Source organism: Anabrus simplex, chromosome 1 (assembly GCF_040414725.1).
Source record: "Anabrus simplex isolate iqAnaSimp1 chromosome 1, ASM4041472v1, whole genome shotgun sequence".
Lineage (NCBI taxonomy): Eukaryota > Metazoa > Arthropoda > Insecta > Orthoptera > Tettigoniidae > Anabrus > Anabrus simplex.
In genome coordinates, this window is record NC_090265.1 from 631,191,754 (window position 1) to 631,212,196 (window position 20,443).

Consider the following 20,443-nt stretch of genomic DNA (forward strand, 5'->3'; position numbering starts at 1 on the left):
TGCTTTAGGATGTAAAGAGTTGTTCTTTATTGTAATAGTTGAAAAGGTCAGTTTTTGATTCACGTATATAAATCTATTGTCGTCACAAATGATGTTGGCATCAAGGAAGTTTAGAGGTTTATCTATTTAATCTTCAACTGTAAACTTTATATTAGGGTCCAAAGAGTTGAGGTCTGGAAGAATGTTGGTACTGTTGTTAATCCGTTGGTCTATAATGATAAAAGTGTCATCAACACATCTAAGCCATAATTCTAAGCTGTGTATTTTTTTTGAAGATCTTATTTTTTTTTGTTGTTGTTTTTTTTCTTTCAAGTGGTCTAAATAGATGTCAGCTAGCAAGCCTGAAGCTGAGGCTCCCATCAGTAAACTTATTTGTCGATAAATTTTCTGATTAAAAGTTTTGTAGTTTTTCACAAAAGTCTACAGAATTTTTCAAAGGAAATTTGTTATGGAAACTATAATGTTTTTTTAAGTAAACTATGAATAAATTGTGAAACTGTATTGATAGTGATAAAAAGTAAAGAAAAATATTATTCAAAACAAACTTTAGGATTTTTATAAATTGATCTATTTCAAGTTTACTGAGGTGGCCTTGGTGTGTAAGATTGTCTTTGATATGTTGATATTTTCTTTTGTTGGTATATTTGAATACATGCTCATGATCTCAAATGAATACATTACATGGTAAAATAAAAGTTCAACCTTATGTAGTTTTTCATAAAAGTCTATTGAGTTTTTCAATGGGAATTTGTTATGGAAACTATAATTATTTTTAAGGAAACGATCAATAAATTGTGAAACAGTATATGTCAAATTATTTTTAAAGTTAATTATGGGTCTGATGGGAACTCCAGTTTTGTGCAATTTGGGCAAGGACCTACAGTAGGTAGGCTACGATTTATAGTAATAAGTCTTTGTACTTCTTGTTTATTTAAAAGAAAGGAAGAGTTTTTTAACAAGGTCGCAAGGTTACGTTCAATGTGGATAGTGGGATTTTTTGTTGTGAGTAGGAAAGAACTTCAGAAAGGAAAATTTCTGTTTTTTTTAATATTGCTTTTATACATAATGACTGTGGTACATCCTTTGTCTGCTTTGGTAATGATGATGTCATTGTGTTTTATTTTGTTTAAAAAGCCTTTGTTTTTCTTGTGAGTATTACAAGAAAGGGCATTATTGATGTCATTAGCTAGTACGGGGGCCTTCTTCTTTTTTTTTTTTTTTTTTACTTCATGTCTGAGGTCATTTTGTTGTTCGGCGGGAAGTTTTGATAGAATTGACTTGGTTTCTGTATTGTTCATTATAATGTTGGCTTCTGTATTTTTGTTGGGCCAATTGAACTTTGGATCATTGTTCAATATTTCCATTTCTGAGTCAGAAAATAGAGATTTTGGAAAAGCTTACTGTATGTGGTGTATTGTTAACTGACTTGTGGGTTGTGGTGTCTGAAACTTATTTTTTTTGGGGGGGTGGGGGGGGGCTAAATACTTTAACCGCATAATTTTGTTATTCAAGATGAATTGCTTCTTGTTTAAAATGATCTCCATTTTTCTTTGTACATGGGATTAGAAACCAACAACAGGGAAGCCTCCAAGTCTAAAATTACAAACTTCACAATTTGGCAAGGAAAGATCATGGGCGGAAGAAAGGAGAACACAGAACGAAGGAATGAGGGTGCACTGGGTGTATATCATAGTTCAAAAGTAGTTGTAATCAAATTAACATGGAAAAGAAGAAGAAAGGGCCTATCTAGCAATTTATAATAAGTTAAGGTACAGTAGTTTAAACAATATTTTGAAACATATTAAGCTTATAAACTGACTAAAAGTAGAATGTGCTACTTTAAGTGATAACCAACAAGTGGGGCAGGTTGGGAGGCATTGTGGGCACTTCCAACTGTGGAAAACCAGGAGAGACCTTATTCACTGGGCTGGCCGTAACCCAAAGCTGGTTTAAAAGGCATCATCCCTGTAAACAGTTTCAATAATTGAGAGCTCTGAAAATTTTATGATAATCCTTGAATTTGATGTCTGCAAATTCTGTGTATCTCACTACAAGTCTTACACATCTCTGTAAATTTTCTTACACAGAACTAATTGTCCTGTATACAGAAAAAAACAGATTCATTGATTGAGTACTTAAATTTTGTAATATAAGCACTAATACTAACCTTGAATTTGATGTCTGGGTCTTCCATATGTTTCACCATATGTCTTACAATACCAGTATCAACTACCTGTTGAGCAAGGCTGTAGTTATGTTTGGTGATATCACACAAGGCTGCTGCTCCAACTTGCTTTAATGTTAACTTCTTGTCATATAAACAACTCAGTATGGAAGGTAGCGCTCCAGCATCTACTACATTTTTTGCAAGGCTGGTGTTGTGTCGTGCAATATAACCTATGGCCCATGCTGCTGCTTCCTTGATTTCTGTATTACTGTCTTGCAGACCTTGAATTAAAGCTGTCAGTCCACCATTATCAACAACTCCCTGAGCATGCTTCGCAGAATGTTTAGCAATGGCTCGTAAAATGAACAATGCTGCTTTCTTAAAACATGTTTGTTGCTGTAAAAAAAAAAAGTGAGAAATGCATAAATTTGATATGGGTAGAGCTAGTGACTGTTAATAGTTTTTCACTGTATTTTTTTTTTTTTGCATTTTGTAGAGTACAGTATTTAGCTGATAAACTACAGAAGAATCATCAGGATATTCATCAACAAAAGACAGCAAATAGACAGATAATGGCAATTGGTACCGGAGTGGTACACCGGGAAAGTACTCGCTAATAGACACAATGCAAAAAAAAAAAAAAAAGGAGAGTTGCCTTTTTCTGCCAATAGAAACTAGGCTAATGAAACAACTATTCAACTACTTCTGAAAAAATAAAACCAAGAACAAGTTATTCAAAGAGATCCAAAATGGTTTAGAAGAGTTAGGTATAACACTGCAACAAATTGAAAGCAGAGAAGTGAAGAAGATTCTGAGGAATAGAGATATGAGAGTTAAATTGAAACATTTGAATGAAAACAATACACCATAACTGACAAACATGGATTAGTCAGGTTGGAAAGAATGAAACATTTTCGGGAGCAGAAAGGGGCGCTGAAAGCTAAATCTATAGGTAATACTTCGAAGATTTAAATGTATGCGGACTGATTCAAGTGCTACAGTGTGGGCTTGGATGCCCTTCTAGACATCAACCTCATCAGAGAAGTTTTAATGAGATGAAATGAATGTGGCTATTTCTAGCCGAGTGCAGCCCTTGTAAGGCAGACCCTCCAATGAGGGTGGGCGGCATCTGCCATGTGTAGGTAACTGTGTGTTATTGTGGTGGAGGATAGTGTTATGTGTGGTGTGTGAGTTGCATGGATGTTGGGGACAGTACAAACACCCAGCCCCCGAGCCACTGGAATTAACCAATGAAGGTTAAAAACCCCAACCCGGTCGGAAATTGAACTTGGGACCTTCTGAACCAAAGGCCAGTACGCTGACCATTCAACCAACAAGTCGGACAGATGAAATGAATGGCATGATATATGATAGAAGATAGGGAGAGAGTGAAACCTGGTACTGGCACGTAGCCTACTGCTGTTGAATAGCACCAAGGTGTCTGCTCAAGGATTAACATTCCCATCTGATGGACAAATCAGCAGAGGTTCGGAATTGAATCCAGGCTTTTCACATACAATCTAGCGATTAGAAATTGTACACCATCACCTCACCCTACCCTGCCAGCCAACATTTTGATGGTGACATTTTTTCAACCAATGGGAACCAGCTAACCATATAGACTTGATGCCGTAATGATCATGGCTGCCAGGCAGGTTCAAGTGCACCAGTGTGGGCATTAAATATGTAAATAAATTAAATAAGTAAATAAATAAAATAAATAAATAATACTAGAACCTGCCCTAACGGACACCCTTATTCATTGGACACCTCCCCATATGGATATTTTTCCACAGAACCGATTTTATTTTACACAAGATGTGTGTTAAATAAGCCTCATTTAAGTGGACACCTCAAATTACGGACAGTGGAGATCGCCATTAATTTCATCCACTTGTCTTAAGCGGACACTTTACATGTTCCAGGACATGTTCTTTGGACAGGGTAATGCTATTCTTTATCTCAAAATCATTCTGAAAACATACAGGAATTCCTTTTGTATGTTTGTACTACTTCATGTCCAAAGAAAGCAGAAAGAAAGGTACATAGGAATGCTGAATTAGCCTTGATGTTAATTGTTCTGTACAGGAATCATTCCAAAGCTTCTGTTAGGGTCGTCTTTTGTACATTCTGAGAAATCTAGTCACCCAGGAATGCCACCAGTGGCTGTTTAGTCACGAGTTACCAAGGGATTTTCCAGCATATGTTGCATCATTCTATTCATAACTCATATTGTTGCTCATAAGATCAAGATCAGGTAGTTCAGTTAAACTTGACAAGGAAGAGATTTTCAAGTGCTGAATGTTAGAAATACCATAGCATTTCGATCGCCCGGTAAACATGAGGAGGATGAGCAGGGAAGGGACCGCTATGGTAGTTGTGAAGGCCCTTCAGGAACTCTGAAAAGTGGTGGCAAAAGGGGCTCTGGTTAAGTCCAATTTCACCCGTATTGGCTAATTTCTTTATGGAGCATTTTGAGGAGGAGGCTATTGCTTCGGCGCCGGTCAAACCTATGATATAGTGGAGGCATGTTGATGATGCATTTGTGGTCTGGACAGAAGGTCCTGAGAAACTTCATATATTTCTAAACCATCTAAATAAGCAACATCCTTCAATAAAATTCACTATGGAGATGGAGTCGGACGGATGCCTTCCTTTCTTGGATGTTCTAGTAAGAAAGAAACTGGACGGTTGATTAGGAAATACCATCTATAGTAAGCCTACCCACACAAATTGCTATCTTCATGCAGATTCTTACCACCATCCAGCACAAAAACAAGGCATTCTCACAACACTCGCCAAGAGGGCGAGACGAATTTGTGAGCCATCAAATATCCAAGTGGAGATGGGCACGCTCAAAGTCACGCTCAAGGGTAATGGTTACAGCGATTTGCAGATTTATAGAGTCCTGCATCCCAGAGAAATGACCAAGCAAAGCTCACACAAGGAAGAAGTGAAGGGATCTGCCTACTTGCCTTACATTCACAACACCACAGATTGAATTGCCAAGGTCCTCCGCAAACACAATATAAAAACCGTGTTTGGCACTGCCACTAAAATTGCTCACAGTCTGAGTAAAACCAAGGACAAATTATCCCCACTTTTACATCCTGGGGTATACAAAATTCCCTGTACTTGCGGTAAGGTATACATCAGCCAAACATGCCGGTCCATTGGTAACTGTATCAAGGAACATGAACGTAATATTCGTCTCAACGAACTAGACAAATCAGCAATAGCTGAGCATGCTCTATCGTCGGGTCATGATGTCATGTTCCAAGATGCTCAAACTCTTACCCACACTAGACACTACAGGTCCAGGATTATACGGGAAGCTGTGGAAATATGTAGAAATCCTAACAATTTCAACAGGGACACCGGCTATCAATTAAGTAATACCTGGTTGCCAGCCATTAAGAATTTACGTAGGTAGTTCCCTTCCCTGTCCCTTCACTATTGTTATTTCATCTTGGTGTTTTCCAAATTCGTACGTTCCTCATCGCCAGATGTTTCATTCCAGGCTTGTGTCAATATCATACACCTGTCCATGTTATATGTAACGTACACATGGTATGTGAACCTCTTAGACTGATTGTGATGGTTCGGTCAGCTTCCGCTTCGAACGCTAGCGCTGTGCCATGTTCTGGGAGCCATCTGGTGGTGAATGAATGTACCATTTCCACTTCCATTATTACGTCTAAATTTAAAAGGTCATTGTTTAAGAAGCCTTTCTCGTGGACAGTCAAGATTTCTTCTGATGATGCAGAGCCCAGTTCTCTGCGAAATGTAAAGAATTTCACCTTATTTTCTTGACACGGCATAAGCCCAAAAGCCTATACAGTATCATGCCTATAAGTATGGGCCGTGAAAGCATCAATGGCAACAATAACTACCTCAACCTTCTGTCCACTCTCTCGGCTAGCAGGAAGGAGGCTAGGCACTGCCAGACGTAAGTGGGGATAGAATAAAAGGGAGAACTGGGGAGAGCTTAAATGCATCACGTGTTTGTTGCGGAGGCGAGCGCTACCGTTCTAGGGTTAAAGGAGCCTCCAAATGTACTCTTACTGCACATCTTTTCTGGTATTATATATACTGTCCCCTTCAAAATTGGCAAAATCATTTATTGGAAAGCATTTATTTCTACTGTATGTTAAAATATTATTTATGAACCAGGAAGGGAGTTTTAACACGTCGAGTTGACTGAGCGAGATATGCCAGGTGGTTGGGAATTCCACTCAAGGCCAGGCGAGGGGAGAACGCAGAGACAGCTAGCCAAATAACCTTGGAATCAGCCGTGAATGACACGTGACCAGGCTGAATGTGTGTCAAGTGCTCGATCGATAATTGTGAAGGCGCATGACGTCTGACTATGGCAGCCAATCAAGCGATTAATTTGGTGCTAAGTTAATAAATTAACCAATCGCTTATGAGGAAAAGACGCACCCCTGTCTTAAGACAGTGAATAATGGATTTTCCTAGGGAAAATTTACACAGAAATTTCTACCTCTGAACACGTCTTGTGGAGGATTACTCTAGCTTCAACTGCGGACGGAAGAAGACGTATTTCGCTTACTGAGAAGAATTACTCGAGCTTCGACTACGGGCAGAAGAAGACGCATTTCGCTTGCCAGGGAACTTCGTCATTCAGAGCCTACAACTGGTTACAACTGCAGTTCAGATGTTTGCGGACTCCATCTATAATTCAGCAGACTCTAAAAGTTAAGTTTCCTTGTCATCTTATCAGACATCGGTGTGAGTTTTGGACCTTGTCTTAGACGTGATTTTTAGTTTCAGCTTCACAAGATTTCCACTGAAGAGGTCACCGGTTCGAGTCCGAGTCAGGATGTCAGTCTTCTTTCTTCATGAACGGTGTGATTTCCAGCGCGCCAGCATGTCTCCAATGCACGAGTAAAATGTAAGGCAGTCCAGACGGGCGTGACGAGGATCGATGGTGCGTAAGGTGATAATGCACTAGGTCATCAGCCCGAGTTCTACAACCGACAGTCACCACCAAGTAATATTTAAACTTTGTTATTCTTTCTTTCCTTTTGTAAAGTAATTGTAATGACATAGCCTCTACTTATTTGTTTAGACATTTTCTATTAGTTAGAATTTTTCCGTCTCTTCTTTCTTGGTGATGGTAGATTGAGGATGAGTGAGTATTTGAACCTATTAGTTTGTTTGAGTGGATGTCTTCGAGAAGTGTTTCAACTGTCCCGAGTTCGTCGTGGCAGGAGAAATAAGTGTAAATTGACCCCAACGTTAAACTTGGACTATTTGAATATTTTTTTGACTTTTAATGAGATCAAATGGGACAGAAATTCCGTGGATTCTATCATGTCAGAGTTCATTCTTCAATTATGCGACATATGGTTGAGTTTTGTGTGCAATAGAGTCATCTGAAATATTATTGTGTAGTAGCTTCCGCACGTATGATCTTGCGCGGCCAGTAATAATAATAATAATAATAATATTAAAAATAATTTAACTAAATTACCGCGTAAAAGAACACCTAAGGTCATGAGCATAATATTAGTTATTATTGAAAATGGTTGATGTGCGCTCATTATTGTAATTTAGGCCTGGGAAATGGCAGTATCTGACCGATACAATTTGTTATATATTTGCTGTGCTGTGATGATTAGTTGATTGATTGATGGATATTATTGAATTCAGCAGTCGAGCTGTGCATCCATTAATGAGTCAATGATGGAATAAATATGTTACTTGATGTAATGTGTTCGTTATGAGTGCAGATTAATCGAGAATCACAATTATAGGGGAGAAGTAAAAATAAATGTCGTAGCTCATGAACCGCGTGCGCGGAATGTTTATTCTGGCCTATGTTTAAGCGATTTATCGATGATTTTTTGGATGATTTTGTGTTCGTAAATTTTCTCTAAACGTTGTCGTATAACTGTGTTCTATAATTAAGTGATAATCCTTGTTCTGTCACATTTCCCAGTTGATGAGAGGAGGTCACCACGATAGTGTCATCGTGAGAATAATTTTCCTAACTTTGTCTAAACATAAAAATTAATAATCAAGGGCTAGCGTTCGTGTAAATATGTATATAATATTTCCGTGTATCTTTGTGTGAGTGTAATATGTGTGATTTGACTGTGTTTTGCTTAATGTAAGTTTATAATCCATATTTGTGATGATGCTCTTCATTATTTTGTGGAATTTTTGGCCGAATTTACGCCAACTTTAGTGGTTCACCATTTGAATGAATTCAAACCTTTAGTAAATTTTATTCGTTTTTAAGGAGGAATAGGATCTTATTTAACAAATACACATGAATAAGTATAGGCCATGTCAGTGGATTGAACTCACAAAGTCGAAAATTGTAAGAAGAATTTAATTAATTGTTTCAAGTAACGGATAAATGTAAATTGACATGAGGTCAAGTTCCGAGCTATTATGTGAGAAGCAACTACTAAATAATTATAAAGTTGAGTTTATTTATTAATTTAAAGGTCAAGAAAGACGACTTAACTATAATTTTATAAGAGAAAATTTTTATTTAATTTTCAAAGAGAAATGAAAATGATCATTTTCAAATTTGTTTAAAATCAAATTCATGAAGGAAGGAAATTTATTTTCAAATTATTAAATTATCAGAGAGAGATCATCTCAAATTAATCATTATTAATTATTTAATTAATTTTTCACTAAAAATATGAATATTATATTTGCAGATACAGGCATTTCCTGTTTCGTTTACCGATGAAGTATCTATGTGACTACGACATAAAAGAAGACAAATCATATAAACAAAATACCTAGATTTTGTTAATTATTGTATAATTTATGAAGAGCAGTAGTTGTAATAAATGTCTAAAACCTACTTAGCTTTCTCTCATTTGCCACTAGTTCATTATCTATCCCTGCACTTTAAAATTTTCGCACAGCCGATAAGCGAACGATCTGCACCCTGGAGATCTTCGCTCACCGGCCGAGCTGAGCCCGGCATGACGGGTGCAGGTATAGATTTGGCGGCGAACGTGTTAAGGCCCGATTTATTGGCTGTACCAATAAAGAACTCGATCTTGTAGTCCAGAATTTGGATGCAAACAAGATGCAGTGGCAAATTAAAAATTTTCGGTTTTATTTTGTGACATTTATTAGCCCAAATTTTTGTGGCGAACTACGCTCATGTTAAAGGTTAGGAAGGGCCTTGGTGCGATATTATAAACAAAATCTGGATGATATTTTCAAAATTTATCCCTTTTGCGGCAGATTTCCGCATAGTTTGGACTTAAATTATAAGATATTATTTTATGCGATAATAATCTTCTTTTATGACTGTGAATTCAATCCACACGTGACTGTCGATCGGAACTCGGGTATTAGACCATCGAACCTGGTCCGTCCAATGTCTGAACTGCTAGTTGTCTCAAATTAGAATGGGTACTGTTACTATGGAGGATCTTCGTAGGCTCCTAGAGGTAGTGACTGCGGACTTGAAGGACAGTTTAAACGAAAACAATAACTTATTGAAACAGGAGTTAGCTGAAAACAATAACTTATTGAAACGGGAATTAAATGAAAACAATAACTTACTGAAACAGGAGTTAAAACGTGAGTTAGGTGAGAACAGTGAACTGTTGAAACGTGAGATTAGTGAGAATGTGAATGCTCAGTTAGGACTTAAGCTAACGGAGAATAATGCTCAACTAGAACGCAAATTAACCGAAAATAACACTCAGTTGGAACTTACACTAACAGGAAAATTAAATGCAGGACAGGACAAACTCAAACAAGATCTTAAGGGTGCCCTAGAGGAAATTCAAGCTAGGACGGATGAAAACTTAGGGAAACTGCACATGGACGTTAAATTATTTAACGGAAAACTAGCGTCAGTCCAGAGTGAGTTGGTGTCCGTTAAGCAAAAATTCTCTAACCTGAAAGGGGAAATCCAGGCCGGAATCGATAGCTCCATGTCAGCTATGTCAAATGAGTTTAGCGAAAGGCTAGCCAAAGTACAGACAGGAATACTGCATGGACTAGATCAATACAAGGACGAAGTAAATGGAAATTTTAGGACCATTGAAGAGAAAATTAGTGACAATGCCGAGGACTTGTCTGCAACTAAAACCGCATGGAGCAGGAAGTTCACTGAAATCTATGAAACGGTAAAACAGGTGGAGAAGGGCGTAATAGCCGAGATTAAGGTAGCCCAAGTCACTAATTCGGAACGACTCGAATACTTTTATGAGACAATCGAGGAAACCCAGCAGAGTCTTGAAACAATAAAAACATCCGTGGACAAGGAGATAAGTGAAGTTAGAGCCAGCTCGGAAGTCTACAAACAGGAATTACAGGGAGAAATACAGGAGCTTACCAAGGAGCTGAAGCTACTCAAGTTACAAGGAGAGAGTAATAATATTGTAGCTAATTCTTTAATAGAACGGCAGGGACAACTGGAGAAACGTGTATCTGGGGAAGTTCAATTTTCAACTCCCAAGACCGATGAAAGGGTAATTCTAAACGTTCCCGTAAACACCACCAACCCATTTTTAGAGCCTGTTAGAGGGGAAACAAGTCAACTGAACACTTCTGGTCAAACCCAAATCGTAAATATAATACGATTGCATGAGGACCACCCAAAAAAATTCAATAATGTAAAAGGAATAACCCCCAAGAGTTTTATTAACGAATTGCAGGAGTTCTTCCGAGACAATAAAATCCCTGTGGAACGTCAGCTACGAGTAACCGAGAGATACCTGGAAAACTCAGTGTTGACGTGGTTCACAGCCTTCCGATACTCGTTTGACGATTTTGAAGGCTTTAAAAGGGCATTTTTAGAAAAGTACTGGAACTCAGATATTCAGGACCAACTTAAGACAGAACTATACGCTAAGAAATATGCTCAGTCTACACCCACGCGCTTCTCAGAATTTTTTTCAAGTCAATTACGCAAATTGCGTGAGCTTGACGCGCCACCTACAGAAACTGAACTAATAAAGGTCATCGTAAGACAACTGCCTGCGGATATCCAAAGAATTATGATAGCCTCGAACGTCCAGACGGCAATTCAGGCAGAGGCTATTCTCAGACAGTTAGATATGACATCTAGGGAACCGTCTCGGCGAAGTACAAACCCAGAGCAACAGGTGTTCCATGCAACTGTCAATCGATCAGACGACAGGAACCTTACCAGCCAAGGGAGAAACCGGAGTCGCGAAAGTGAAGAAAGACCGCCCAGGGATCGTTCTCCAAGACCAGGCTATAGGAACGAAAGAGAATGGAATTACTACCGGCGGAACAATCGGAGAAGGCCGTATGAAAATAATAGAGATCGCTGGAGAAGAGAACCCGACGACCACAGACTCGAAACCCGGAAGAGGAACTGGAGACAAGAAGAGCGGGAAAAATATCTCCGCGAGTTACAACAATCCAACCAAGAACGACGCAAATGGCACCGTGCTATCCACGACCAAGACGTCAATCCTGACATGGTCGGCGCCGAGAGCCTAGAATATCAGAGAGCTAAAGAGAAGGAGGAAAGGGAACGTCCTGAAAGAGAAGAACAGAGTCAGGGCGCTATTAAAAAAAAAACAATCCCTGAACTAACGGGAGATAGCCGGAATTCTAGCCCTTGTATTGACAATACGACACGAGAATGAATATGTTCTTTTAAAGAAACCAGCCATTTCGGAACCTACCAGTAAATTCTACGCGAAATTCGCACCTCTTTTCGTGGGTCCCTATAAAATTATCCGAGTATATGGGAATAATGCCTATAAAATTCAAAGTCTTGATAAGAGCTATGAGGGAATTCATAATGCCTCAAATTTACGAAGCTACAACTGCCCTAGACCAGTAAATAATGCCCAAGTCAACACTATAATGGAAGAGGAAATGTCATGGGATACAAGTGAGGATGCAGTGTACCACCATGCATCGACCCAAGTCAACCTGCAAGAAGAAACCTGTGAGGAATGTCAAACAATGCAGAACACTATAATGAATCAACTTCGACTACTGGGCGCAGCACTAGAAGCGGACAACAGGAGGCTACGTGCCGGAACAAGAGCTGAAAATATGGCTTAGAAGTGTGACACATGTTTACCACTCAAATTTTTCAGGGAACATGTTAAGGGTCTATTTCCAGCATTAATGATTTCATCTTCCGACTAAATCATTAACCAACCAAGGGAGATGATGTCCCCTTCAAAATTGGCAAAATCATTTATTGGAAAGCATTTATTTCTACTGTATGTTAAAATATTATTTATGAACCAGGAAGGGAGTTTTAACACGTCGAGTTGACTGAGCGAGATATGCCAGGTGGTTGGGAATTCCACTCAAGGCCAGGCGAGGGGAGAACGCAGAGACAGCTAGCCAAATAACCTTGGAATCAGCCGTGAATGACACGTGACCAGGCTGAATGTGTGTCAAGTGCTCGATCGATAATTGTGAAGGCGCATGACGTCTGACTATGGCAGCCAATCAAGCGATTAATTTGGTGCTAAGTTAATAAATTAACCAATCGCTTATGAGGAAAAGACGCACCCCTGTCTTAAGACAGTGAATAATGGATTTTCCTAGGGAAAATTTACACAGAAATTTCTACCTCTGAACACGTCTTGTGGAGGATTACTCTAGCTTCAACTGCGGACGGAAGAAGACGTATTTCGCTTACTGAGAAGAATTACTCGAGCTTCGACTACGGGCAGAAGAAGACGCATTTCGCTTGCCAGGGAACTTCGTCATTCAGAGCCTACAACTGGTTACAACTGCAGTTCAGATGTTTGCGGACTCCATCTATAATTCAGCAGACTCTAAAAGTTAAGTTTCCTTGTCATCTTATCAGACATCGGTGTGAGTTTTGGACCTTGTCTTAGACGTGATTTTTAGTTTCAGCTTCACAAGATTTCCACTGAAGAGGTCACCGGTTCGAGTCCGAGTCAGGATGTTAGTCTTCTTTCTTCATGAACGGTGTGATTTCCAGCGCGCCAGCATGTCTCCAATGCACGAGTAAAATGTAAGGCAGTCCAGACGGGCGTGACGAGGATCGATGGTGCGTAAGGTGATAATGCACTAGGTCATCAGCCCGAGTTCTACAACCGACAGTCACCACCAAGTAATATTTAAACTTTGTTATTCTTTCTTTCCTTTTGTAAAGTAATTGTAATGACATAGCCTCTACTTATTTGTTTAGACATTTTCTATTAGTTAGAATTTTTCCGTCTCTTCTTTCTTGGTGATGGTAGATTGAGGATGAGTGAGTATTTGAACCTATTAGTTTGTTTGAGTGGATGTCTTCGAGAAGTGTTTCAACTGTCCCGAGTTCGTCGTGGCAGGAGAAATAAGTGTAAATTGACCCCAACGTTAAACTTGGACTATTTGAATATTTTTTTGACTTTTAATGAGATCAAATGGGACAGAAATTCCGTGGATTCTATCATGTCAGAGTTCATTCTTCAATTATGCGACATATGGTTGAGTTTTGTGTGCAATAGAGTCATCTGAAATATTATTGTGTAGTAGCTTCCGCACGTATGATCTTGCGCGGCCAGTAATAATAATAATAATAATAATAATATTAAAAATAATTTAACTAAATTACCGCGTAAAAGAACACCTAAGGTCATGAGCATAATATTAGTTATTATTGAAAATGGTTGATGTGCGCTCATTATTGTAATTTAGGCCTGGGAAATGGCAGTATCTGACCGATACAATTTGTTATATATTTGCTGTGCTGTGATGATTAGTTGATTGATTGATGGATATTATTGAATTCAGCAGTCGAGCTGTGCATCCATTAATGAGTCAATGATGGAATAAATATGTTACTTGATGTAATGTGTTCGTTATGAGTGCAGATTAATCGAGAATCACAATTATAGGGGAGAAGTAAAAATAAATGTCGTAGCTCATGAACCGCGTGCGCGGAATGTTTATTCTGGCCTATGTTTAAGCGATTTATCGATGATTTTTTGGATGATTTTGTGTTCGTAAATTTTCTCTAAACGTTGTCGTATAACTGTGTTCTATAATTAAGTGATAATCCTTGTTCTGTCACATTTCCCAGTTGATGAGAGGAGGTCACCACGATAGTGTCATCGTGAGAATAATTTTCCTAACTTTGTCTAAACATAAAAATTAATAATCAAGGGCTAGCGTTCGTGTAAATATGTATATAATATTTCCGTGTATCTTTGTGTGAGTGTAATATGTGTGATTTGACTGTGTTTTGCTTAATGTAAGTTTATAATCCATATTTGTGATGATGCTCTTCATTATTTTGTGGAATTTTTGGCCGAATTTACGCCAACTTTAGTGGTTCACCATTTGAATGAATTCAAACCTTTAGTAAATTTTATTCGTTTTTAAGGAGGAATAGGATCTTATTTAACAAATACACATGAATAAGTATAGGCCATGTCAGTGGATTGAACTCACAAAGTCGAAAATTGTAAGAAGAATTTAATTAATTGTTTCAAGTAACGGATAAATGTAAATTGACATGAGGTCAAGTTCCGAGCTATTATGTGAGAAGCAACTACTAAATAATTATAAAGTTGAGTTTATTTATTAATTTAAAGGTCAAGGAAGACGACTTAACTATAATTTTATAAGAGAAAATTTTTATTTAATTTTCAAAGAGAAATGAAAATGATCATTTTCAAATTTGTTTAAAATCAAATTCATGAAGGAAGGAAATTTATTTTCAAATTATTAAATTATCAGAGAGAGATCATCTCAAATTAATCATTATTAATTATTTAATTAATTTTTCACTAAAAATATGAATATTATATTTGCAGATACAGGCATTTCCTGTTTCGTTTACCGATGAAGTATCTATGTGACTACGACATAAAAGAAGACAAATCATATAAACAAAATACCTAGATTTTGTTAATTATTGTATAATTTATGAAGAGCAGTAGTTGTAATAAATGTCTAAAACCTACTTAGCTTTCTCTCATTTGCCACTAGTTCATTATCTATCCCTGCACTTTAAAATTTTCGCACAGCCGATAAGCGAACGATCTGCACCCTGGAGATCTTCGCTCACCGGCCGAGCTGAGCCCGGCATGACGGGTGCAGGTATAGATTTGGCGGCGAACGTGTTAAGGCCCGATTTATTGGCTGTACCAATAAAGAACTCGATCTTGTAGTCCAGAATTTGGATGCAAACAAGATGCAGTGGCAAATTAAAAATTTTCGGTTTTATTTTGTGACATTTATTAGCCCAAATTTTTGTGGCGAACTACGCTCATGTTAAAGGTTAGGAAGGGCCTTGGTGCGATATTATAAACAAAATCTGGATGATATTTTCAAAATTTATCCCTTTTGCGGCAGATTTCCGCATAGTTTGGACTTAAATTATAAGATATTATTTTATGCGATAATAATCTTCTTTTATGACTGTGAATTCAATCCACACGTGACTGTCGATCGGAACTCGGGTATTAGACCATCGAACCTGGTCCGTCCAATGTCTGAACTGCTAGTTGTCTCAAATTAGAATGGGTACTGTTACTATGGAGGATCTTCGTAGGCTCCTAGAGGTAGTGACTGCGGACTTGAAGGACAGTTTAAACGAAAACAATAACTTATTGAAACAGGAGTTAGCTGAAAACAATAACTTATTGAAACGGGAATTAAATGAAAACAATAACTTACTGAAACAGGAGTTAAAACGTGAGTTAGGTGAGAACAGTGAACTGTTGAAACGTGAGATTAGTGAGAATGTGAATGCTCAGTTAGGACTTAAGCTAACGGAGAATAATGCTCAACTAGAACGCAAATTAACCGAAAATAACACTCAGTTGGAACTTACACTAACAGGAAAATTAAATGCAGGACAGGACAAACTCAAACAAGATCTTAAGGGTGCCCTAGAGGAAATTCAAGCTAGGACGGATGAAAACTTAGGGAAACTGCACATGGACGTTAAATTATTTAACGGAAAACTAGCGTCAGTCCAGAGTGAGTTGGTGTCCGTTAAGCAAAAATTCTCTAACCTGAAAGGGGAAATCCAGGCCGGAATCGATAGCTCCATGTCAGCTATGTCAAATGAGTTTAGCGAAAGGCTAGCCAAAGTACAGACAGGAATACTGCATGGACTAGATCAATACAAGGACGAAGTAAATGGAAATTTTAGGACCATTGAAGAGAAAATTAGTGACAATGCCGAGGACTTGTCTGCAACTAAAACCGCATGGAGCAGGAAGTTCACTGAAATCTATGAAACGGTAAAACAGGTGGAGAAGGGCGTAATAGCCGAGATTAAGGTAGCCCAAGTCACTAATTCGGAACGACTCGAATACTTTTATGAGACAATCGAGGAAACCCAGCAGAGTCTTGAAACAATAAAAACATCCGTGGACAAGGAGATAAGTGAAGTTAGAGCCAGCTCGGAAGTCTACAAACAGGAATTACAGGGAGAAATACAGGAGCTTACCAAGGAGCTGAAGCTACTCAAGTTACAAGGAGAGAGTAATAATATTGTAGCTAATTCTTTAATAGAACGGCAGGGACAACTGGAGAAACGTGTATCTGGGGAAGTTCAATTTTCAACTCCCAAGACCGATGAAAGGGTAATTCTAAACGTTCCCGTAAACACCACCAACCCATTTTTAGAGCCTGTTAGAGGGGAAACAAGTCAACTGAACACTTCTGGTCAAACCCAAATCGTAAATATAATACGATTGCATGAGGACCACCCAAAAAAATTCAATAATGTAAAAGGAATAACCCCCAAGAGTTTTATTAACGAATTGCAGGAGTTCTTCCGAGACAATAAAATCCCTGTGGAACGTCAGCTACGAGTAACCGAGAGATACCTGGAAAACTCAGTGTTGACGTGGTTCACAGCCTTCCGATACTCGTTTGACGATTTTGAAGGCTTTAAAAGGGCATTTTTAGAAAAGTACTGGAACTCAGATATTCAGGACCAACTTAAGACAGAACTATACGCTAAGAAATATGCTCAGTCTACACCCACGCGCTTCTCAGAATTTTTTTCAAGTCAATTACGCAAATTGCGTGAGCTTGACGCGCCACCTACAGAAACTGAACTAATAAAGGTCATCGTAAGACAACTGCCTGCGGATATCCAAAGAATTATGATAGCCTCGAACGTCCAGACGGCAATTCAGGCAGAGGCTATTCTCAGACAGTTAGATATGACATCTAGGGAACCGTCTCGGCGAAGTACAAACCCAGAGCAACAGGTGTTCCATGCAACTGTCAATCGATCAGACGACAGGAACCTTACCAGCCAAGGGAGAAACCGGAGTCGCGAAAGTGAAGAAAGACCGCCCAGGGATCGTTCTCCAAGACCAGGCTATAGGAACGAAAGAGAATGGAATTACTACCGGCGGAACAATCGGAGAAGGCCGTATGAAAATAATAGAGATCGCTGGAGAAGAGAACCCGACGACCACAGACTCGAAACCCGGAAGAGGAACTGGAGACAAGAAGAGCGGGAAAAATATCTCCGCGAGTTACAACAATCCAACCAAGAACGACGCAAATGGCACCGTGCTATCCACGACCAAGACGTCAATCCTGACATGGTCGGCGCCGAGAGCCTAGAATATCAGAGAGCTAAAGAGAAGGAGGAAAGGGAACGTCCTGAAAGAGAAGAACAGAGTCAGGGCGCTATTAAAAAAAAAACAATCCCTGAACTAACGGGAGATAGCCGGAATTCTAGCCCTTGTATTGACAATACGACACGAGAATGAATATGTTCTTTTAAAGAAACCAGCCATTTCGGAACCTACCAGTAAATTCTACGCGAAATTCGCACCTCTTTTCGTGGGTCCCTATAAAATTATCCGAGTATATGGGAATAATGCCTATAAAATTCAAAGTCTTGATAAGAGCTATGAGGGAATTCATAATGCCTCAAATTTACGAAGCTACAACTGCCCTAGACCAGTAAATAATGCCCAAGTCAACACTATAATGGAAGAGGAAATGTCATGGGATACAAGTGAGGATGCAGTGTACCACCATGCATCGACCCAAGTCAACCTGCAAGAAGAAACCTGTGAGGAATGTCAAACAATGCAGAACACTATAATGAATCAACTTCGACTACTGGGCGCAGCACTAGAAGCGGACAACAGGAGGCTACGTGCCGGAACAAGAGCTGAAAATATGGCTTAGAAGTGTGACACATGTTTACCACTCAAATTTTTCAGGGAACATGTTAAGGGTCTATTTCCAGCATTAATGATTTCATCTTCCGACTAAATCATTAACCAACCAAGGGAGATGATGTCCCCTTCAAAATTGGCAAAATCATTTATTGGAAAGCATTTATTTCTACTGTATGTTAAAATATTATTTATGAACCAGGAAGGGAGTTTTAACACGTCGAGTTGACTGAGCGAGATATGCCAGGTGGTTGGGAATTCCACTCAAGGCCAGGCGAGGGGAGAACGCAGAGACAGCTAGCCAAATAACCTTGGAATCAGCCGTGAATGACACGTGACCAGGCTGAATGTGTGTCAAGTGCTCGATCGATAATTGTGAAGGCGCATGACGTCTGACTATGGCAGCCAATCAAGCGATTAATTTGGTGCTAAGTTAATAAATTAACCAATCGCTTATGAGGAAAAGACGCACCCCTGTCTTAAGACAGTGAATAATGGATTTTCCTAGGGAAAATTTACACAGAAATTTCTACCTCTGAACACGTCTTGTGGAGGATTACTCTAGCTTCAACTGCGGACGGAAGAAGACGTATTTCGCTTACTGAGAAGAATTACTCGAGCTTCGACTACGGGCAGAAGAAGACGCATTTCGCTTGCCAGGGAACTTCGTCATTCAGAGCCTACAACTGGTTACAACTGCAGTTCAGATGTTTGCGGACTCCATCTATAATTCAGCAGACTCTAAAAGTTAAGTTTCCTTGTCATCTTATCAGACATCGGTGTGAGTTTTGGACCTTGTCTTAGACGTGATTTTTAGTTTCAGCTTCACAAGATTTCCACTGAAGAGGTCACCGGTTCGAGTCCGAGTCAGGATGTCAGTCTTCTTTCTTCATGAACGGTGTGATTTCCAGCGCGCCAGCATGTCTCCAATGCACGAGTAAAATGTAAGGCAGTCCAGACGGGCGTGACGAGGATCGATGGTGCGTAAGGTGATAATGCACTAGGTCATCAGCCCGAGTTCTACAACCGACAGTCACCACCAAGTAATATTTAAACTTTGTTATTCTTTCTTTCCTTTTGTAAAGTAATTGTAATGACATAGCCTCTACTTATTTGTTTAGACATTTTCTATTAGTTAGAATTTTTCCGTCTCTTCTTTCTTGGTGATGGTAGATTGAGGATGAGTGAGTATTTGAACCTATTAGTTTGTTTGAGTGGATGTCTTCGAGAAGTGTTTCAACTGTCCCGAGTTCGTCGTGGCAGGAGAAATAAGTGTAAATTGACCCCAACGTTAAACTTGGACTATTTGAATATTTTTTTGACTTTTAATGAGATCAAATGGGACAGAAATTCCGTGGATTCTATCATGTCAGAGTTCATTCTTCAATTATGCGACATATGGTTGAGTTTTGTGTGCAATAGAGTCATCTGAAATATTATTGTGTAGTAGCTTCCGCACGTATGATCTTGCGCGGCCAGTAATAATAATAATAATAATAATAATAATATTAAAAATAATTTAACTAAATTACCGCGTAAAAGAACACCTAAGGTCATGAGCATAATATTAGTTATTATTGAAAATGGTTGATGTGCGCTCATTATTGTAATTTAGGCCTGGGAAATGGCAGTATCTGACCGATACAATTTGTTATATATTTGCTGTGCTGTGATGATTAGTTGATTGATTGATGGATATTATTGAATTCAGCAGTCGAGCTGTGCATCCATTAATGAGTCAATGATGGAATAAATATGTTACTTGATGTAATGTGTTCGTTATGAGTGCAGATTAATCGAGAATCACAATTATAGGGGAGAAGTAAAAATAAATGTCGTAGCTCATGAACCGCGTGCGCGGAATGTTTATTCTGGCCTATGTTTAAGCGATTTATCGATGATTTTTTGGATGATTTTGTGTTCGTAAATTTTCTCTAAACGTTGTCGTATAACTGTGTTCTATAATTAAGTGATAATCCTTGTTCTGTCACATTTCCCAGTTGATGAGAGGAGGTCACCACGATAGTGTCATCGTGAGAATAATTTTCCTAACTTTGTCTAAACATAAAAATTAATAATCAAGGGCTAGCGTTCGTGTAAATATGTATATAATATTTCCGTGTATCTTTGTGTGAGTGTAATATGT

General features: G+C 38.7%; 1 protein-coding gene across 1 annotated transcript in view; it reads right to left on the reverse strand.

Annotated features, from left to right (window-relative positions):
- The window catches only part of LOC136883154 (sperm-associated antigen 6), a 127,733-nt gene that overhangs the window by 85,510 nt on the left and 21,780 nt on the right, over positions 1–20,443 (reverse strand). Inside the window, exon 3 of the mRNA XM_068225097.1 lies at positions 2,168–2,563. Within this exon, the coding sequence (XP_068081198.1) occupies positions 2,168–2,563 (396 nt within the window). The remainder of the gene's footprint in view (positions 1–2,167; positions 2,564–20,443) is intronic.